This window comes from Stegostoma tigrinum, chromosome 31, assembly GCF_030684315.1.
Source record: "Stegostoma tigrinum isolate sSteTig4 chromosome 31, sSteTig4.hap1, whole genome shotgun sequence".
NCBI lineage: Eukaryota > Metazoa > Chordata > Chondrichthyes > Orectolobiformes > Stegostomatidae > Stegostoma > Stegostoma tigrinum.
This window is the reverse complement of record NC_081384.1, coordinates 6,829,534-6,852,876: the sequence shown is the minus strand read 5'-3', so window position 1 is coordinate 6,852,876 and position 23,343 is coordinate 6,829,534. Positions and strand designations below refer to the sequence as shown.

The 23,343-nt window shown below is 42.7% G+C and overlaps 1 protein-coding gene across 3 annotated transcripts in view; it reads right to left on the bottom strand.

The window, feature by feature from the left end:
* Nucleotides 1-23,074, bottom strand: part of LOC125466291 (protein AF-10-like) — a 177,229-nt gene extending 154,155 nt beyond the window's left edge. For all 3 annotated transcript variants that reach the window (XM_048560605.2, XM_059638736.1, XM_059638737.1), the window contains exons 1-5: nt 22,808-23,074; nt 21,059-21,138; nt 7,064-7,118; nt 4,735-4,844; nt 1,406-1,509 (exon numbers count right to left, since the gene is read on the bottom strand). In XM_048560605.2, the coding sequence (XP_048416562.1) occupies nt 1,406-1,509; nt 4,735-4,844; nt 7,064-7,118; nt 21,059-21,138; nt 22,808-22,916 (458 nt within the window). In that variant the 5' untranslated portion in view covers nt 22,917-23,074. The remainder of the gene's footprint in view (nt 1-1,405; nt 1,510-4,734; nt 4,845-7,063; nt 7,119-21,058; nt 21,139-22,807) is intronic.
* Between the last annotated feature and the right edge of the window lie 269 nt (nt 23,075-23,343).

Below are 23,343 nucleotides of genomic sequence, written 5' to 3'. Positions count from 1 at the left end.
TGTCAATTTGAGCATGTTACACCCGTAGGTCTCTAAGCACTGATGATGTTACCCAGCATGGTAACAAATCGTCTGCAGAACAACAAACCAACTCGGCAAGCCAACCAACCTCAATAGGAACGTGTATTGTGAATATGGTATAAGGAGGCTGTAGCCGGATAGGGTGAGTAAGTGGGCAAATATCTGGAGAAAGTGTGGAGTTGTTCACTTTGGCAGGAAGAATAAAAAGCAGAATATCACTTAAAAGTAGAATGAGAACAGAATTCTGAGATGCAGCGGAATTTAGGTGTTCTATTGTACAAGTCACTAAAGCTTACAATCGACGTATAGTATGTAATTAGGAACACTACTGCGATGCCATCCTTTACTACAAAAGAATTGAACATTAAGGGAAGGCTTTTACGGTTGAGCTATACTGGGCATTGGTGAGACTACATCTCAAATATGGTGTGCAGTTTTGGTCTCCTAATTTAAGAAGGAATATAATTACATTGGAGGGGGGCTCAAATGAGATTTTCTAGATTGCTGTCTGGATGTGGTGTGCCTTAAGGAGTGGTTGGACTGGCTGCAATTGCTACTGTTAAAAGCAGCAGTTGAAATAGCATAGTCTGGCCTGGATTATTTTATCAGAGTATAACCTGAATATTTAAAAGAACCTTATTATAACAGTGAGGAGGCAACTTGATCAAACTGTATAAAATCCTGAACAGTCTTGACAAGGTGGATGTGATTAGGGTCATCTTTCACCAAAGTCCAGACTTAAGGGGCACCTGTTTTAAAAATTAGGGGTTGCCTTTTCAGGATAGTGATGAGGAGAATCAGTTTGTCAGAGTTATGGGACTTTGGAACATGTCCCTCACAAGGCAGTAAAGGTGGGGTCACTGAATATTTTTAAGACCATGGTGAATAGACTCGTCAGGCCGTGGAACTGAAATTTATCAGTTGTCAGACAGCATTTTAATCAGGAAGGGAATCACGGATTATGGAGAAAAGGCAGGAAAGTGGAACTGAGGGTTATCAGATCAGCCATGATGCCACTGGATGGCACAGCAGAACTGATAGGCTGAACGGCCTACTCTACCCTTATGATCCTACAGCTAGATGGGAACGTGGGATTCAAACCTTCTACAATCTCACTAAAAGGATCTTGGGGGGGGGGGGGGCTGGTGTCGGTGAATGGTGTACCTTTGCTCCTATTTTGTAATACACGTGTGTTTATATATCTGCTTTGCATGGCTCTGTATACCCATCTTTAGTATTAAGAAAGAAATATATATTCTTCAGTGCTTCTTACAGAGTTCAGCCATTTCTTCAGGTAAACATTTGAGCATGTATGGGTGAGAACGAGATTTATTTTTTCAGGGTGAAGAAGAAAGGTTCCAGTGATGTTTCAAAATATTCTCACCAAGTGACATGAAAGGCCTGCCGACACCCATGCCGGTTACAGGTCATGCAGGCTCCTGTAGCCGCTTTGCTCTCCCGACCTTGTTCTTCACAGAGGTAACAGGTCTAGAACCAGAACAGACAAGGGAATGACAGCTATCAATCAACGAGTCAATTCTCAATGTCGTCAACACACACCGAGCTTCATTTACATTCACGTTATTGGTCTGCAACTAGTCGCTTCTGTCACAGATGCTCAACAGACATTTAGTTCAAAACAATCAATCATCAAAGCCACCTGCCAATAGCTCACTCAGAAAACTGTCCTCAACTACCCTGTTAATTGTTTTTTGTAATGGGATTTAATTTATGGGGTGAGGGCGTTGCTGATCAGGCAGCATTTATTGCCCAACCCTCGTTGTCCAAAGATAGTGGGAACTGCAGATGCTGGAGAATCCAAGATAACAAAGTGCGGAGCTGGATGAACACAGCAGGCCAAGCATCATCTGAGGAGCACAAAAGCTGACGTTTCGGGCCCAGACCCTTCATCAGAGCCTTCATCATCTGAAGGGTCTAGGCCCAAAACGTCAGCTTTTATGCTCCTGAGATGCTACTTGGCCTGCTGTGTTCATCCAGCTCCACACTTTGTTATCTAGTTGTCCAGAGGGCAGTTCAGAGCCAACCACATTGCTGTGGATCTGGAGTCACACGTTGGCCAGACCAGGTAAGGATGGCAGTTTCCTTTCCCAAAGGACGTTAATGAACCAGATGAGTTTTTCCAACAATCGACAATGGATTCACAGTCATCAAATTCCACCATCTGCCATGGCAGGATCAAACCCAGGTCCCCAGAACATTGTCTGGGTCTCTGGATTAACTGTCCAGGGATAATACCACTAGGCCATTTGCGTTGCACCATCCCATCCCCGTGCTGATAAGGGAGGCAATGTCAGCAGACTAGTAATCCAGAACACAACACCACAGTTCAACGGTTCGAGTTCTACCACAGTAGAATTTAAAACTAATAAAATATTTCAAATTAAAAACTAATTGTCTAAAAGCGCTCATGATTGATGCTAAAACCCAGCTGGTTCACTAATGTCCTTCAGTGAAGGAAATCTGCCAACCTTACCCAGGTCTGGCCTACATGACACATAGGTGACTCCTAACTGCCTTCTGGGCAAGTTAGGGATGGACAATAAATGTTGGCCTTGTCAGCAACACTTACATCCCATTAATTATTTTTTTTTAAATATTGATGTGAGGAGTTTGGGGGACACGAGAAACAAATGCACTTGCTGCCAGGTTTCCTACGACAATTCAAAAACACAATGTAAAGCATTTTGAGATGGTTTGAGGATGTGAAAGGTGCTATGGAAATGCAAGGTTTCTTTATTTTGATGGTCTACTGGGGAGTGCTGCTGCGAGTCTGGGCCTGAGGTACAGTACAGAAAATCCTCCTTGAACTTTAACATTGAGAAGTTAATGCGATCTGGATTTAATGGTGTTCCTGTGTGACCTGATTCAGTCCTTCCCCACTCCATGACCTCCAAGTTGAAGCCACTCCCTCATTCAACAGCCTCAGACTTATGATTTCTTCTCCCTCCCCTATGCATTCTCTCATTACTTCTTTCCCCAGACCTTGCATTCAATCCAACCCGTGAGAGTCTGAGATGGTTCAGAAATACTTCAACTTGCAGGGTTGAAAGTTTAAACATGTTTCGTTTTCTGTTTATGAACATCCTACAGAACTGACCACATTTAGAACTTCGGTTCTTATCTGAACTGGAGTTTCATTTAAAGCTGTGATGCTTGGGAGTTCTGCTACAAGTTTAAGTGAAGACATACTGTATTGAGGAGTTAGCACCACGCTTGATTCAACTCTCGACCTGGGAAGCTTTCAAAGCATTTCATTCCCCAGCTCTCAAACCACTGCCCTCTTCTTCAACTCATCAAAATTCATCCTCGCACAAAAATAAAACTGATGTAATCAGCAAAAGATGTTCTAAAATGCACACAAGCTGACTCCCAGTTGTACAACTGGTTGCTAACAAGCAGCTTTGGAAGGCATGCACCCAACTTAAATATTGAATATGGTGAAGTCTGAGTACAATCTCCACCAGGTCTCTTTGTCACTAACAAGCAGTCACACCAATGGCTAACTCATTATTAACAGGGTTTAAGAAAGCATGGGGGGGCAGGGGGAAAGCAAAACATTCCTATGCAACTGGCCATACAGTAGCATACAGACCATGAGGAATACAGCAACAGTAATTGGACATTTAACCAGTCAAGCATACACTGCCATTCAATTTAGAACTTGGCTAATCTTCTACCCAAGTGTGGGAAAAGTGGTATTATCCCATAAGGTTTAAGCAGACTAATTATATTAATATATAAATTTCTATCTTGAATGTGCTCAATGACCTGAGCTCCTAGTCATTGTGAGAACGGATTTCAGAGTAATTGCGGGTTCACTGAACAGCAGTTTGCATTTATATAGCTCTTTCAACATAGTGTAACATGCCCAGACCCATCACAGAACATTAACAAAATGCGACATCAAGCCAGGTAAGGTGGCATTAGAACAGATGCCCAAAAGCTAAAAGGAAGTAGGTTTTAAAGAAGGAAAGGGTTTATGGAGGGAATTTAAGAGTTACCAATTACTATCCAATGCCTAGCACTAAAAATGTGCATCAGGAAGGGCAGGATCAAATTTGGTTTCATAGAACTTACTCCATTGGAGTGGCAGGGGCAACAAAGGTTTAAGGTATTTGAAAATGGAAGCATAGTCAAGACGAAGAGACACACTTTTATGCAGCAAGTTATTTTGATCTGAAATGCAGTGCATGGAAGAGAGCGGACTCAGTTGTAATTTTCAAAAGGCAAACAGGTAAATATATGAAGGGAAACATGTGTGGTTAAATGCAGTAAACAGCAGCAATGAATTTGATAGCTCTTTAGAAAACGAAGATGGTCTGACTAGATTACTTCTAATCAATATCAGGGCTTTCACGCACAAGCAGCAACCATATAAGCAAAATTATATAAGTCATAACTTATACGAAACTAAACTAAATTCTGCGTGTGACCATACGCAAGTCAGGAGAAAAGAAAATCCCCCTAGTATCTAAAAGATTTACTTGCAAGTTGCAGGGAAACAAAACAGATCAAAAAGTGTTAAATGTGATTGGAATTTAAACATTTCACTGTTTGTTATCAATAGGTCAGAACTGTTATTTGCAGAGGTACAGCAGATGGAAATCATTTAAGGGTTATAGAAATAGCATCTCCCTTACACAACGCTGGATAGCCCTTGGCTTTGTTTAACAGGATTTAGTGGACTATTACCTTGTTGAAGCGTTCGTGGGGAACATACTGCAGTACAATAGGTTCCATACTGATAACGTTAGCGAACTGCACCTCTGGGACGTAGAGAGCACAGACTACGTGGGCCCAACCTGCAGACAAGGGACAACAGGAAAAATACAACATGAAGACACTTATCACACTTCTTTAACACTGATGGAGAAACTTACATTTCAAACGTGCCTGTTACAGCCCCAGGACTTCCCAAAGCTTTTCACAACCACATTTTATTTCCGACAAGTGGTCACTGTTGTAAGGTAGGGAGCACAGCGGCAAGATTTTGCACAGCAAGTTCCCACAAAGCAGCATTGCAACTAATGACTACAGAGCTTCAGTTGACTGGGAGAGCGGGGGGCATTCTTGGCTGGGGAGAACTCCCCATTTTTTCATCCAAATGTTGCAACAGGATGATCCACATATTTCTGAGAAGCAGGTAAGCGCCACATCTCATCCAAAAGCACCTCAGACAGTGCAGCATGCCATCAGTCCTGGCATTCTGAGTGCCACTTTAAGTTTATGGGCAGGATTTAGTGTTGATGATGGAGGGTGATAGGAATGGGATCTTGCCTGCCGACTAGAGGCTCCTTTCAGAAAGGCCTGCTGAGTTACGTGCATTAAACAGCTTAGCTTTAATTTCAAGATTATGCCTGGCCTGAGGAATATCTGACTTGATTATCCCGCTAGTCATCTTAAACAACTCAATTACATCATTCCTCAATTTTCCATCCATGAGGGAATACAAGACTAATACAACTCCATGTCCACAAAACGTGGACAATGTGGGCACGGTTTCATTGACTCTTGGATGCCCTTTGAAACGGCCGCTAGGTTGTACAGGGAAAGGCAATCAGCAATTCTGTGGATCTGGATTCACACACAGAATGGACGCTAACTAGTCAGAGGTTAGCAACCAAACACTGCTCAGCCAGGTAGGATGAGTCTGGTAATTACCTCACAAAGCCCAGAATCTCTGAGGGTCCAGGCCACAGGGGCAGGAGAAGTGGCTCTTAGTGGGCCATGCCATTTTCCCATGCCAAGTCCCTCAATGATGCATTGAGTTACAAGACCTTGCACAGTCACGTGTTCATCAGTATGCTCATCCTCTTCTTATTCCCCACTCTTTTTTTTTGCTTTTTCTCTCTCTCCCCCTCTCCAGGCCTTTGATCATCAGGCCTCCCTGTCACTGGAGAAAGTGGCCCAAGAAATTTGGTAATGAGCACTGGTGAGGCCATCTGATTGATAGGAAACAAGTCTTCATGCCCATTCCTCATACGAGCTCCCAATCCATTCATATCTCTATGAGGAGTTGCCAACTGAGGCCAGACACTTCCTCAGAGGAAAAAGCAAAGAAAAATGTAGTGGCCAAGCTAAGCATTCCACTTTAAAATTGGAATCTAGTCTGGTACACCTCCTAATAATATTCCCAGAGTTGGAAAAACAAGTGAGTTAGCTCTGTATCTTAACTCAATCAAATCCCACAGCCACAAAAACAAAACAGAGGAACAAATTATGTTGCAGGGAGAAAAGACTTAAATACCTGTAGACTATATTCTCATCTCCAGCCCAACTGTACTGTGGGTGAGAAAGGGATGACTGCTACAAGTTACAGTGTGGTTTAGGTTAGGCATCTCTTATCATGGAGTGGAAGAGAAGAGTTCAAGGCAAGACAGATTATGAGCAAGTGAGTAAGAATTGAGGATAGACAGAGAGAAAAAAAAGAAAAATGCAAGAGCAAGCGTGTTGAGAGAGCGAATACGAGCGAGTGTGACAGTGAGATGAGAGGGAGAGGGAGAGGGAGAGGGAGAGGGAGAGGGAGAGGGAGAGGGAGAGGGAGAGGGAGAGGGAGAGGGAGAGGGAGAGGGAGAGGGAGAGGGAGAGGGAGAGGGAGAGGGAGAGGGAGAGGGAGAGGGAGAGGGAGAGGGAGAGGGAGAGGGGCAGCATGGCTACATTAGTCAGAAATGAAATTGATTCATGAAAACCATTAGTCTGAACAATTCTGATATTTTTCCGAACACATATAGAACATAGAACATAGAACATAGAACATAGAACAGTACAGCACAGAACAGGCCCTTCAGCCCACAATGTTGTGCCGACCATTGATCCTCATGGATGCACCCTCAAATTTCTGTGACCATATGCATGTCCAGCAGTCTCTTAAATGACCCCAATGACCTTGCTTCCACAACTGCTGCTGGCAACGCATTCCATGCTCTCACAACTCTCTGCGTAATAGAACATATATTCTGTGAATTCTACTTTATCATTCTGAAATTGCTATTAAAGATAAAGTGTCACAAATGCCTCTTACCTCCATTATCCGTCCTCTTGAGGGCACCATCTTTATGGGGACAGAGTTCACAGCGCTGGAAACAAAGGACATAGTTAATTCAGTGTCACTTCCACCTGCTTTGGTGCAGCCAGGAATCTAGGGAAGGTGACCAAACTTTTTTTCTCAGTTTAAACCTACTCGCAGATAAACCAGAACAGGGGCCAATTTAAAAAAGCTAACACTGACTGCACAGCAGCAAATGCAAAATTGGATACTTGTGAAAACAAGCAATCGATAGTTTTCAAGTAATGGAAGGAAAAAACAGAGAGTTTTCTTTTTCAAAAGTTGTTAAGACTTCCAACTCCAAAACTGGAACTTTGGCTTCTAGTGATTCACTTCACAGGTACTTGTAAGATTTTCCCTTAATGTAAATCCCCTGCTCTCAGTAGCACCAGCTTATACTTAACTTAGTTAAAATGTCCCAAGAAAGGTAGGCAGACAACAACAGACACAGCGCGAAACAAAGTACCATTAGGACAGGTGAACCCTCAAAACAAAGTTCCTTTCAAACTTTTTAGATGTATGTAAAAGGTAGCCCACAGCCTTTACCTAGTCAATAATTATTCCTCAAGAAACAACACTGAAACAAGAAACTGAAAATCAAAAGAAGTGCGGATGCTGGGAATCAGAAACTAAGACAAAAATGGAAATTGCTGGAAAATCTCAGCAGGAACAGCAACATTGGTGGAGAGAAATCAGACTTGTTTCAGGTCCAGTTCAGAAGAAATTTTTCCAGTAATTTCAGTTTTTGCTTTCGTCACTGAAACATTAACTAGTCGTTCATTAAATTGCTGCTTTTGGAATCTCAACCTGTCTACTGATTAGAAACTATCTGGGCACAATCTGTTCAGGCATGTTATTACACACATCTGGAACAGGTGAGATGTGAACCCAGGTCTCCTGGTCTACAGTTTGGGACACCTATCTCTGCCCCAATGAGACCCTTCTACAGTGCCTAAGTTACAGAGGTGAAAATATTTTATACACAGTTGAGTTGGTGAAAATAGTTTTAGAACATGCTGACAAACTGAAAATTGTTGAACTGGTACCAACCTCTGCCGGAATAGGCTGCTATGGGAGCAACAGAAGTAATCAGGGTTAAGCTTAACTGTGATGCCAAGTGGCCAAGTAGCTCAACAGCATCAACTAACAATTGCTACGTGTGGACAAAATGACGGGTCCAGGCCCAAAACGTCAGCTTTTGTGCTCCCGAGATGCTGCTTGGCCTGCTGTGTTCATCCAGCTCCACACTTTGTTACCTCGGATTCTCCGGCATCTGCAGTTCCCATTATCTCTGGACAGTTGAGCTGCTGATCAGGGGCTCACAAAAGGCAGTGCTGTCAGAGAAGGCGAGGTAGCAAAGAAAAACCTAGAAACTAAAGCCAAAAGTAAAATAACAAAGGGGTATGTCCAAAATAGTCGTCTACCCTGGCGAGCAGGTATCCCTTTTACAATGTCTACGATGTCTAGTGAGTGTGATTGGTTTTGTTAGAGAAGATTATTGGCAAAATTCTTGCAGTTCAAGAATACACACCTTTCTGTGAAATAATTTTTGGAAATTGTGAATGGTTAATATTTAGCACAGCATTCGAGACATCAGAGACAACGGCAAACACTATACTACTAACCACGGTGAGATTAATATTTCTCAGCTTAGAGATGGCCTTTGTTTGTCCGTACATGGCGATGCTGGAAATTGGTTCTGATGTACCCAGTGCTCTGCAATGTTACTGCTACTTATATTTCAACTTGCTCCAATCCTCACTCACCCATCAGTTTTACTGACAATGATCACCACCTGGGTCCCTCCAACATCTCACATTTCAAGCTCTCAATGTCTTAGATAATACACTTATCACCGTATCCTGTCTCTACAAAGTTCCTCCAGCCACATTATGTTCCCACTTTGTATCTTTTTCTCTTTTGAGTTTGACCTGTTATATATTTTAACTTGTTTCACTGTTAACTACTTGGAGTTGCTCAAGGCAGTGTTCTAGGCCAAACCATCTTCAGCTGCTTCACACATGACCTTCCCTCTATCATAAGGTCAAACGTTGGAGTGCTCGGGAATGATTGCACAAATATGGATAAATGGAATTGAGAGTTATATCAACCATGTTGAAACAGCATGGTCAGCAGCTTTGAGAAGGTGAATGGCCTTCCACCATTCTGTGTTTGATTTTGGTTAAATTAACTTCATGGAGGCCACTATTTTGAAATAAGAACATAAGAACTAGGAGCAGGAGCAGGAGCAGGAGTAGGCCATCTGGCCCCTCGAGCCTGCCTCGCCATTCAATAAAGATCATGGCTGATCTTTTTGAGACTCAGCTCCACTTACCCACCCACTCACATAACTCTTAATTCCTTTACTGTTCAAAAATTTAATCGTGCCTTGCCGTAAAACAGTGAGGTAGCTTCAACCACTTCACTGGGCAGGGAATTCCACAGATTCACAACCCTTTGGGTGAAGAAGTTCCTCCTGACCTCAGTCCTACATCTGCTTCCCTTTATTTTGAGGCTATACCCTCTAGTCCTAGTTTCACCTGCTAGCAGAAACAACCTCCCCCGCCTCCAATTTATCTATTCCCTTCATATGTTTCTATAAGATCTCCCCTCATTCTTCTGATGTATAATGAGTATAATTCCAATGAGTATAATCCCAGTCTACTCAGTCTCTCCTCACAATCCAACTCTCTCAACTCTGGAATCAACCAAGTGCACCCCCTCCAGTGCTAGTATATCCCTTCTCAAGTAAGGAGACCAAATTGCACACAGTACTCCAGGTGTGGCTTCACCAGGACCCTATACAGCTGCAGCAGAGCCTCCCTGTTTTTAAGCTTCATCACTCTAGCAATGGCAGACAAAATTCCATTTGCTTTTTTAATTACCTGTTGCACCTACAATCCTACTTTTAGCGATTCATGCACAAGGACACCCAAGTCCCTCTGTACAGCAGTGTGCTGCAATTTTTTAACCATTTAAACATAGTCCATTTTGCTGTTATTCCTACCAAAACGGATGACCTCACACTTATCAACATTGAACTCCATCTGCCAGACCTTTGCCCACTCACGTAGACTATCTATATCACTAAACAGACTTTCAGTGTCTTCTGCACACTTTGCTCTACCACTCACCTTAGTGTCACCTGCAAATTTTGACACACCACACTTAGTCCCCAACTCCAAATCATCTAAATAAACTGTAAACAATTGCAGTCCCAACACTTCCCTGAGGCACACTACTAGCCACTGGCTGCCAACCAGAAAAACACCCAATCTACCCCTACTCTTTGCTTTCTACTGGTCAACCAATCCTCTGTCCATGCCAATACATTACCAGTAATACCGTGCAACTTTAACATAGAACATAACAGCACAGTACAGGCCCTTCGGCCCTCGATGTTATGCCAACCTGTCATACCGATCTCAAGCCCATCTAACCTACACTATTCCATGTACGTCCATATGCTTATCCAATGACGACCTAAATGTACCTAAAGGTGGCGAATCTACTACCGTTGCAGGCAAAGCGTTCCATTCCCTTACTACTCTCTGAGTAAAGAAACTACCTCTGACATCTGTCCTATATCTTTCACCCCTCAATTTAAAGCTATGCCCCCTCATACTCGCCGTCACCATCCGAGGAAAAAGGCTCTCCCTATCCACCCTATCTAACCCTCTGATTATTTTATATGTTTCAATTAAGTCACCTCTCAACCTTCTTCTCTCTAATGAAAACAGCCTCAAGTCCCTCAGCCTTTCCTCGCAAGACCTTCCCTCCATACCAGGCAACAGCCTAGTAAATCTCCTCTGCACCCTTTCCAAAGCTTCCACATCTTTCTTATAATGCGGTGACCAGAACTGTACACAATACTACAAGTGCGGCCGCACCAGAGTTTTGTACAGCTTCACCATAACCTCTTGGTTCTGGAACTCAATCCCTCTATTAATAAAAGCTAAAACACTGTATGCCTTCTTAACAGCCCTGTCAACCTGGGTGGCAACTTTCAAGGATCTGTGTACATGGACACCGAAATCTCTCTGCTCATCTACACTACTAAGAATCTTACCATTAGCCCAGTACTTTGCCTTCCGGTTACTCCTACCAAAGTGCATCACCTCACACTTGTCTGCATTAAACTCCATTTGCCACCTCTCAGCCCAGCTCTGCAGCTTATCTATGTCTCTCTGCAACCCTCAACATCCTTCGTCACTATCCACAACTCCACCGACCTTAGTGTCGTCTGCAAATTTACTAAACCATCTTTATCTTATGTAACAGCCTTTGGTGTGGCACCTTGTCAAATGCCTTCTGGAAATCCAGATACACCACATCCACAGGTTCCCCATTGCCCACCGAGCAAGTAATGTCCTCAAAGAATTCCACCAAATTAGTTAAACATGACCTACCCTTCATAAACCCATGCTGGGTGTTTCCAATGGGACAATTTATATCCAGATGTCTTGCTATTTCTTCCTTAATGATGAGCTCAAGCATTTTCCCCACTACCAAAGTTATGCTAACCGGTCTACAGTTAGCTGCTTTTTGACTACTTCCTTTTTTTAAGCGATTCACAAGATTTTCTGCGGACTTGACAGGGAAGATGCAGAGAGCTGGTTTCACCTGTGGAAGTGTTTTGGACCAGTGGGCATAACCTCAATTAAAAGCTGCACATTTGAGATGGAGTTGAGAGGAATTTCTTTTCTCAGAGGGTTGTGAATCTACGGAATTCTTTACCGCTGAAGGCTGCTCGGACTGGGTTGTTAAGTATATTCAAGATTGCAATAAACAGATTTTTGATCAACAAGGCAGTTAAGGTTTACAAGGAAAAGGCAGGAAAGCGGAGTTGAGGATTATTAGATCAGCTGTGACCTCACTGAATGGTGGAGCAGACTCGATGGGCTGAACGGCATACTTCTCCTTCTAGGTCTTATACATTCTACCTTACTGCGTTGCTTAATTAAATGCAACATTTAAAAACATTGTAGCAGCCCACACAGTGGTTTGATGGAAAATACAATCCATACAGCAGTACCCTGGGAAGCCAGACTTAGGCTGTTCTAAACTGTTTGGCTTCAGGCAGGACCCAAGTAGCAGCATCATTCCCCATTAAGGAAAGGAAAGTGGAAGAACTGCTGTCAGTATCCCAATGAGGAAGACCCCTGGTACATTTGTCTCTTAGACAGGCTAATGTTGGAATTGTGACAAAGTAGCATGATCTAAAAGTCAAATGGCTTCCCAATGTTGGGGAGGGTCACTTGGATGAAGCAATGGATATCTTATAAGTCACTACCATCAAACCAGGTCACAAAATGTTGATACTTATCTGTGGTTATAATATTTCAAAAGAAATGTGACAATCCCAGCAAATGGAATCCCTCTGATATTTCAATTCATGCAAATCTTACATACATTATTAATCAACATTAAAACGCTGGACTGATTTGAATTTTCAGTCACTCCTTTCAGATAGAAAATCCCTTGGATAAAATTATTTTTGACTTCAGAGGCTCTTGAGATTTCCGGAGGGTAAAAAAAAGTGTGTTCTAGGGGCTTACAATGATTCTCAGAATCAATGAATGTGTGCTAAAAAGGACATCTCCAATTGCCCGATCAAAGAGCTAACTAGCAGTACATTTAAGTAATGATTACATCAAATGACCTGCAGCTTCAGTGTTGGAGTAAGATTACCCTGTCATTAGGGAGCTGAACAATGCCAAAAAAATGCAAGTAATATTTGTTTGGAAGATGGAATTGTTCACTACCACGTAGCACCAACTCAAAACATGTGCTCCAGATGGTGCTCTCATTAAACAACTGAGGCTCAAAATGCACATTAAGACCAGGTCCCAGTTCTTTCCATTTAATTGAGAGTCTACATCCAATCAGATAAACTGACTGCTACAAAAATTGGCAGCGCTCAATGAGTGTTTTCAAATCAGGGTTCAACATCATGTGTCTGCCAGAGAATTTGGAAGTTTCAAATTACAAAACATAACCTCTGCTTCTAAAATCCACCCATCAGATTTTCCACTCCTGATATGTCAAAGCACAGCTGCAAAGTCACTAATAGAGGAGGTTGGCCCATGGAATGAATTACTGCTGCAGTGTTGGGATCTTAACACTTTTGGAAAAGGTAGAAGGCTTCAGTTAGATAACATTGCAGACTGCAGATCTTAACCTCCTGCTAGCCTACAAGTGTGTTCCTCCAATACTGACCTCCTGTGCAACGCTGACTTTACTTGCACTACTATTAGCAGACTTGCATTCTACTGCCCGTGGCCCCCAGCATTTGGAATTCCTTTTGTAAAGTGCAGATGACCAGAAGCTCGGTCAACCAGGTTGTTTTTAAGCAGCAACTTAAAATCTACCTTGTGATTCTGTAACGTGTTTCAAAGGGCCACCAAAAAAAAACGAGGTTATGCATGCACTTCAGAATGAAATAGTAAAACAATCTCTAGCTGGCAAATGACCTGATAATCCAGGCACAGTGTGTTTAGTTTCAATGTTCTGAACCAGTATGTGGAGACCTACTAACAACCCGAGATCATTTTGCTTTCTTGCACCTTAGATTTTCTTCACTCTAATGTTAGTAGCTATACCTTCAACTTAAAGTTTGAGTAGAGTTGTAGCTCTGGTTGTAGACATGCTCGCCAAGCTGGTGTTTGGTAGCAGATGTTTTGTTACCCTGCTAGGTAACATCGTCAGTGCACCTCTGGTGAAGCGTTGGCGTTCTGTCCTGCTTGCTATTTATATGCCTCGGTTTGCTGGGGTTGTTGGCATCACTTCCGGTTCTGTTTCTCGGTAGTTCGTACATCGGGTCCAGTTCAATGTGTTTGTTTCTGAATTTCCGGTTGGAATGCCAGGCCTCCAGGAATATACTGGCATGTCCCTGCTTGGCTCGTGCTATTATGAATGCGTTGTCCTAGTTGAATTTGTGTCCTTCTTTGTTCGTGTGTATTGAGACCAACTGGTATGGAGACAAAAATTCAACTGGGACAACACATCCATAATAGCCCAAGCCAAATAGAGACATGCTAGGGAATTCCTGGAGGACTAGCATCGAACTGGAGCTTCAGCAACAAACACATCGAACTGGACCCGAAGTACAAACCACTGAAAAACAGAACTGGAAGTAATGCCAACCACCGCAGCAAACAGAGGCATATAAATAACAAGCGGGACTTCACCGGAGGCACACTGATGATGTTACCTAGCAGGGTGACGAAACATCTACAATCAAACACACTGGCTCGGCAAGTCTACAACTCATACCTTCAACTACGTGGGGCTGAATCTTGAATTCTCCCTGCCTCTTTTTCTTCCTTTAGCTGGCTCCTTCAAGTCTACCTCTTTCACCAAGTTTTGGATCATCAGGCTATCCCACCATCTCCAAGAGGATTCAGAAGCCAAATACCCTGAAGTCTGAAGGCCTCCAATACAGACTGTTTCCTGCAGCAGGGGTAGCACAAATGACTGAAAGAAAATAACTGGAACAGAATTTCTTTGCCTGTTTGACTCTGTTTCATACTGGAAAAGGTAACAAGAGTCAGACATGTGGCATCCTTTAATGCAGAGTGCATCCATTTACCAACAAATTCATGGCACAGGATTAATATCATGCCAGTCGATTACATTGGACAAAATAGTCCCAGATTTTCAGTTCAATTCTTGCATTCAATTATGGCTTTCTGCAGTTGCAGGAGCTACAATCTGCCAAGTCCCAGCAAGGATCGTCGTGGAGCCCAGACAACTGCAGATCAATATTTCCACTGACAGGATGTCAGAATTCATGGAACCTCTACTGAAAGAAGCTGGTGATCTTAACTTATGATTAATTGCTGATTTGGCTGTTATACACATTTACAATCTTCAGTTTTCAGGATAAGAAGAATCATTTTCAGCATCAAGATAGATAGAATTTATAGCACAGAAACAGGCTATTTGAGCCCCCACTGATGAATACTGCCTTCTTAAAAAAGAAATGGATTCATGAGATGTGGATGTCACTGGTAATGGAAGTCAGCATTTATTACCAATTACTAAATGCACTTTTGTGGTAATGCTGGACCACCTTCTTGAGTTCCTGCAGTCCATGTTGTGTTGGTGGTCCCATAGTACCAGTAATTAGGGTGTTTCAGGGTTCTGGTCCAGTGACGGTGGTGCAATATATGTCTAACTCAACATGATACACAACTTGAGAGGGGAACTTGGAAGTACTGGTGGTTCCATACACTGTACATCATCCACCCAGTCTCCTTTAACCCCTGTCTCCATCATGAATTTATTGAGTTTTCCCTCAAGGGCATCTATGCCATTTGTCTCACATTTTGTGACGGCACACTCTATGTTCTAATCACTGTCTTCACAAAGGCTGTTTCCCTTAATCCTTTAAGGAATTGTTGGTGATTATCTTTTATTATTAGTCCCTTGTTTTGAACTCAACCAGAAGTGCAAATATTTTCTCTCAAAGCTGCTCAAAATATTGAAAAAATTCAAGTAGTTACCCCTCAATCTCTCTTTCCCATTGAATAGTACCCAAGTCGTTCCATCCAACCGATAGTTCAAACCCCTCAGTTCTGGAAGCAGAAGCATTCTTGTAAACTTTCTTTGCAGCTTCTCCAGTCCCTCTATATCTTTATTTGAGCGAGGTTGAACCAAGAGGAATCAAAGGGAGTTTAGCAGAGCTCCTCTGCTTTTCAATACAGTTGCTAACAACCTTGTTCAGGTACAGGACCTTTCAAAGAGTTAGGGCATTCTGACCTTATTGTGAAGAAGTTGGCCCTACTGGGGAAATAGCTGGTCAGTGGTGCAGTTGATAAGCAACTTGCACATAAAGATTCAAGTGATAATAACACATACATGCGCACAGACCTATATTACACTTAAGTGTGTGCACAGACCCACATTAGACACGCATGTGCACACAAACCGACCCACTTTTCAGATGTGTACACACATACATGCAGGCTCTTGTAGGCAGGCCCTCATTACATACACATGCCTATTTACACAAGTCCTTGTTACATACACAAACCTGCTTTCTCAGGCTGACAGAACGTACAGATATGCACATTCAGAACCATGCTACAGAGATCTATATGCCCATGCACGCAGTTCCAAATTACACAATACTCAAAAGATGTGTGCACAGGCCCACTTTATGCATGTGCAGGCCCACTGTATGGGACCCTGGCAAGCATATCTAATTCCTGGATTACGTTAAGTTACCTAAACCATTCCCATTACCTCAATTGAGAAATACAGCTTCCAACCTAAATCGCACTGCATTATAAAAACAAATAAGGATGCCTCAGGTTGGCCATTGCTCAACTGTCAGTGAGCAAATATGGCACCAGGACTGTGGAAAAATGTCTTAAACACCACAGGATTTCCCTAACTAGAAGGGGTGGAGGAAAAAATATCAAAGAAGGTTTCACCTCCTGACCATTATTCAGAAATGGTCACTCAGTAAAGCACATTCTCGCTAGGAGGAAGTAGACAGGATAAAACAGAGAAGAGATTTTTTTTTTTCCCCAGTTTGCTTTGCAATAGCTGACCTCAAATGTTTTCCATGCTGGATTCCGGGATGGTGGGACTGAACTGTGAAGAGATATTTGGCAAACTGGGCCTGTATTCTCAAGAGTTTCAAAGAACGAGAGGTGGTATCATTGAAACTCATAAAATACTTAAACTAATGGATAGGGTAGATGCAGGTAAGATGTTTCCCCTGGTTAGTGAGGCTAGAACCAGTGGACACAATTTAAAAGTAAGGGAGATGCCACACAGGACCAACATTAGGAGAAATTGTTTTACTCAGAGGAGGACTGAGTATAGGAGTTGGGAGGTCATGTTGTGGCTACTTTCTGGAATATTGCATGCAATTCTAGTTTCCCTACTATAGGAAGGACATTGTGAAGCTTGAATGGGTTCAGAAAATATTTACAAGGATGTTGCCAAGATTGGATGGTTTGAGCTGTAGGGAGAGGCTGAATAGACTGGGGCTATTTTCCCCAGAGTGTCAGAGGCTGAGGGATGATATTAGAGAGATTTATAAAATCATGAGGGGCATGGATAGGGTAGGCAAGGTCTTTTCTTGGGATGGGGGAGTCCAAAGCTAGAGGGCATAAGTTTAAAGGTGAGAGGGGAAAGATTTAAAAGTGACTTAAGGTGCAACCTTTCCAAGCAGAGTGTGGTGCATGTGTGGAATGAGCTGCCAGAGGTAGTGGTGGAGGCCAATATAATTACAGTACGTAAAAGGCATCTGAACGGGTCCATGAATAGGAAGGGTTTAGAGGGATATGGGCCAAATGCTGGCAATGGGACTAGATTTATTTAGGCTCTCTGGTCAGCATGGACGAGTGAGACCAAAGGGTCTATTTCTGTGCTGTATATCACTGTGGCGAATCTTTGGAATTGTCTATCCAGAGGACTGTGGAAGTTCAGTCTTTGAGCACGATTAAAGTAGAAATTGATAGATTTCGGATTATTGATGCAGATAGTGTGGATAACAGGCACTGAAGTGTTCAATCAACCATGACTGTATTAAAAAGGTGGAGCAGGCTCAATGGGCTGAATGACCTGACCCTGTTTCTATATGGTGGATCATTTCCAGCAGTATTCAGGCAGGCTTACGATATTCATGAATGAGCTAAATAAAACCTTGTGACATTTAAGACATTACTAATACAAAGACAGCTCAGAAAACTGTCCCTTCTTTGGATGAGGACAGGTCAGATGCAGGCACAATAATGCCTGTGAAACAGACCCTTCAGTCTCACTCGTCTATGCTGACCAGAGAACCTAAATAAATCTAGTCCCATTGCCAGCATTTGGCCCATATCCCTCTGAACCCTTCCTATTCATGGACACGTTCAGATGCCTTTTAAATACTGTAATTATATCGGCCTCCACCACTACCTCTGGCAGCTCATTCCACACATGCACCACACTCTGCTTGGAAAGGGTGCACCTTAAGTCACTTTTATATCTTTCCCCTCTCACCTTTAAACTTATGCCCTCTAGCTTTGGACTCCCCCACCCCAAGAAAAGACCTTGCCTACCCTATCCATGCCCCTCATGATTTTATAAATCTCTCTAAGATCATCCCTCAGCTTCTGACACTCCAGGGAAAATAGCCCCAGTCTATTCAGCCTCTCCCTACAGCTCAAACCCTCTAATCTTGGCAACATCCTTGTAAATATTTTCTGAACCCATTGCAGAGATTCCCACCAACATCTGCTAGCTAGAATAATGCAATGCGAAAAGCATGACCACTTGAACACAATAGCAAAGGACTGTCATCACCTGTGGGAACTGCACCTTGTGAAAGTTCATGGCTTTCATCTGGCAACACCACTCTCTACAGAGAGGTAAATGATTCATCTTGAAGATATCAGGACTCTTGAAACATACCAGACAGATATACTATCAAAACTCAGTTACAATTTGAAACATAAGGGGTGAGAATATGGTGTTTATGACAACAGGAAGACAGGTAAAAAGAACATGGTGTCAGTTAGGAGATGGGCAGTAGAGTAATGGTTGAATTAATGGAAGGTCTCTCTCCCCCCCCCCACCCCCCCCCCCCCCCACACACACACACACACACACACACACACACACAAAGAGAATCCATCAGGAACTCTACTGTCAGGGATGGAGCGTCAATTTGCCTCCATAATTACCCTGCTGCAGAAACTTGCCTAAGGCAATGTGACTGGGCAGGTGGAAAATGTTACATTTTCCTGGGGTCTGGCATCCCTCACTTTGATGAATGGGAAAAAAAATACAATTTCCTTAAAACTACAAAACACAAGGCCACAGGATCTAAGATAATGTTGATCAGTTCCTTGTGGACATAGCTGCGTGCATAAAAATAGTATTTGTACTGTTTCTTATACTGTGTTACCATCAGGAAATAAACTGTAATGTACTGAACCACACAGGTTGCTTCCAGATAAAAGACAATGGACCCTATAATTTATGGCTAGGAGGCGCCAAGGAATATTGGCCTACCCTCTGCTGAGACTAAGCAGAGGAGAAGTATCAGAACTGTATCCATCCCTGTTTTGTATCAATGGTGCCACCAATTACTATATCATCCCCTGTTTCAAAATGCCAGGCAAGATTCCAGTAAACGTGAACCATCATGGCTTTGAGAATTGGATAAATTACAACTCGTCCTTTTGATTTCACTGACAGTTTTTAAACCTCCCAGACTTCTGGACTATAATGACTGCCAACCCTCTTGCAGCCTATTGGCAGTTTACTCTGACTGAACAGATTCCATCCAATTCTCAGCTTTGAAGTGAAATTCTCTCTCTACACCCAGCTGAAGAATGATCCCAAATTTAAAACGCAGAGTAGGTTATCCAACAGTATATGGACACACAGGAATAAGTGATACCTGCATATAGCACAACAAAATATATGGAAAAGGACACAATTTATCTACATGCTCCCAATTTTCTCAGTGACTCATCAACCAAGCACTGGCAATTTTCCAGCACTACACCCTACTGAGAGCTCTAAAGGTGAAGCCTACACAGTGAGAGTCAGCAAGCTTTATCAGTCAGAAACACGTGATAGAAAAGAGACAAATCAGACAATGTTTATAGCACAGAAAGAGGCCTCTCGACCTGTCACATCAATGCCAACTCTCGTACAATATTTTAGTTATTCCCAATCTCCTGATCTCTTTCTTTAGTCCTGCACCAGTGGATTCCATAGCTGAACAAAATCTATCATTGAGGCGCGATAAATTTGGATTGTCGCCTTAGAGCCGAGAAAATTAGGCAGCGCATTAATGGAGGTCTTCAAAATAGTGGTGGGCTTTCATAGAAACTGCTCCCAGTGGCAGAAGTACTGTAACCAGAGGGATGCAGATTTAATGTAATCAGCAAAAGAATAGAGAATAAAAATAACCCATTTTAAACAGGAAGCTGTAATAATCTGAAATGTACTGCTTGAAAGGGTGGTGGAAGCAGATTCAGCAATAATGTTCAAAAGGAAGTTAGATAAATACATGAAGGGGCATATGTTTTCAGGGAAGGAGCAGCGAAACGAGATGAATCGGATAGCTTTCAAAGAGTTGGCACAGGCATGAGAAGCCATCTGGCCTCATTCTGTGGTGAATCATTCAATCATTCTACATGCCAACTTCTAGCATAGCCAGTGGTCATTGAGTAGGAATGGCGACCCCAGGATTTTTTTATGAGCAAAGGTTAAAGAAGTTGGGACTCTACTCACTGGAATTTAAAAGAATGAGAGACACTCTCATTGAAACACGAGATTCTTAAGGGGCTTGACAGGGCAAATACTGAAAGGATGTTTCCCACCATAGGAGAGTCTAGCACCAGAGTGCAAAGTCTCAGAATAAAGGAACACCAATTTAGGTTTGAGGAGGTCTCTTTCAGAGGGTTGAGAAACTTTGGAAAACCTCACCACTGAGGGCCAAGTGGGCAAAGTTCTTTTGTATATTTAAGGCTGAGATAGATAGATTGTCTATCAATAGGGGTATCAAGGGTTATGGGGAAAGGGCTGGGAAGTGGATGTGAGGAATGTTCAATCAGCCACGCTCCTATCGAATGGAGAGCAGGCACATGGGTCCAAATGGCTTACTCTTGTTCCATTTCTTATGGATCTATCATCTAATTTATCTTCTCCTCAACCCAAGGCTTCCTGAGACTAACTGTACCCCTAAGCAGCAAAACCATCGATCAATCCTGGGATGTTCCTGACTCCTTTTGCTTACTGTTGAACCATGACATGCACTTATCAACCATGCTATCAGTGAGGGTAAACTGTATCTGTGACAAAGTTCCAACTTTATAAGTTAGATACAGCATATGCTACATGTCCAAACCATCACAGACAATGCATTACAATATGAAGACATGCCCTCTGCTTTCAAGGGTTAACATACAGCTACATTTAGCAGAATTCTGAGGCAATCTGATAAATACACACCACTCTAGCAGCTCGCTCCTGAGATTCACACTTCCTGCAGAACCAGGGACCAGTTGGGACCTGAACGATTCCATAACAAGCTGCAAATAGAAACAGGGGGCAAAACAGTTATAAATACACAAACAGCATTCATTGGTTACAACTGCACAATCCTACACTTCTCCGCTTCACCTTTTTCCTACTCTTGAAAAGGGAAGGGTGGATTTATTGGTAGCACCTCCCTCCCTAGCTCTAGTAACTTTGGTCATGACTCCTTTAATCTTCTTGGTGTATACATAAATGTTAAATGTAAACAGTATGATAATAGAAATTTTTTGATCCAATGCCAAAAATCACCTGCATTTCTGTTCTAATAATCCAAAAACCTGACAGAGTTCCAGATTGACAGACTGAAGATGTCTAAAATTCTAATTACTCAAAATGTAAAAACAATGAGCACCAGCTGATTCTTGTGTGCACAGCTGGGGAAATTCAGAATTGATGTTCCCAGTTTGTGTACAATTGCATCAGAACAAGAGTTGGGGAGAAATTCTTACTTTTCCACCTGTACCAGTAATACTGTTACCAGGCAGTCACGTGCCTGCATATGCATAGACAGTGAATTGGCAAGTTATCCTAATGTAGGGGATATGCACATGCAAATCTGATCATGTTCACTGTGTGCATTCAATATGGTCCATAGACTTTAAAATGATCTTCTGTGTGTTCAGTTCCCTCCACGTCCTCACCTCTCCCTATCTCTGTAACATCAAGTTCTGGAATTCTCTCTCTAAGCTTCTGAAGTACTCTCCCTTCTACTCCAAACCCTCCCTATAATCCAACCCTTTGACCTATTTTTTTGGTTACCCAATCCAAAGTCATCCGCTTTGGCTCCCTGCCAATGGTTTTGTCTGATTACTTTCTGTAAACTAAAAAGTCCCTTATACTGATCTGAGTTGGTTTTAATGGTTGATATCTCTTTCCCTAACCCCAGTAGCAGTGGGTCAAACATTAAAAGGAGACCTCATGGCCATCTTGGCTCGCTCAGTCTAGGGGACTGGGGCTGGACTTATCTAGTACATGTAGTTTAATACCAAAGTGGTGCATTTAACCGGCAGGACATCAGCTGGAGCTGAGGCTTATGGCTGACTGTACAAACAGAAACACCAGTAGTTGCTAACGTTACCAGCAACAAACTAAGGGCAACACAAATGATTGGCAGGTGAAATTAACAAGTGTAGGTGAACAAGACACCCCCCCCCCCCACCCCACCCCACCCCCACACCCACAAATCCTACTTTCGCTTCCCCACGCTGCTTGTTAGTCCTTGCTAACGGATTAATAATCACACACAGGTCAATGTGGCTTGCTGAAAAGTACATTAAACGCCAGAGAGAGAGGAAACAAAGTTAGATTTACATATTTTGACAAAAAAAGACATATTACAAAATCACAACATAAAACGCCTGAAAAGGTACATTTACAAAAATGCTGCCAAAACATGGTTTATTTTTAAATACTAAAGTCTACGTGACTGACAACTGGACTCTTGCGACCACAAGAAGAAAGACGGATTAATGTTGCAACTTCTCGATCTTTAAAAAAAATCTTAAACATTATTATTGGCATTTTGGAGGGTGGGTGAGAAAAGATCACGTTACATTTTTCAAGAAGGCGTGAAATGAAAGGCTTGAAATGCGCCACATCCTCTTGCAAAGGCTTGAGCCCTTTTTAAACAAAAATGCCTTCCTCTCTCTCCCCCCCCTTTACCTTGATGAACAGCAACATTGCAACCATGCCCGTCACAGTAGACCAAAGGATTCTCAGCCCATCCCCTCTCGTCAGAACACACGCAGCAACCTCCAACCATCTCCTTCATACTTCCCAGCCCTTCCCGATGTGCTCTTGAAAACTAGTTACAACAAAGTAACACAGAGCATTTCCTCTCCGATACATTGTTTCCCCATATTTTAGGGGAGGGAGTCCCGTTCCTCTCAGTGCAATGCAACCATTACCAAGGCGCAAGCGCTGCTCATTCCGAGAACTATGGCCGCAGAGAATAAATTCTACGGTTCGCCGACACAACGCCGACTGAAGTCGCTAGGAAGGGTGCTTTTCATTTTGATAACCGAAGGGAGCTTTTTAAAAAAATACCATCCCGGCTTCTTTTTTTTAAAACTCGCGCTGCATCAACGACTTATATTTATCTGGCGCCTTTAGCGTGAAGAAGGGGTTCCGAGGCTTTTTCACGGGAGTGTTGGGAGGCCAGATGGCCAAAATAAAAAGGCTAGCTTTAACGAGGATAG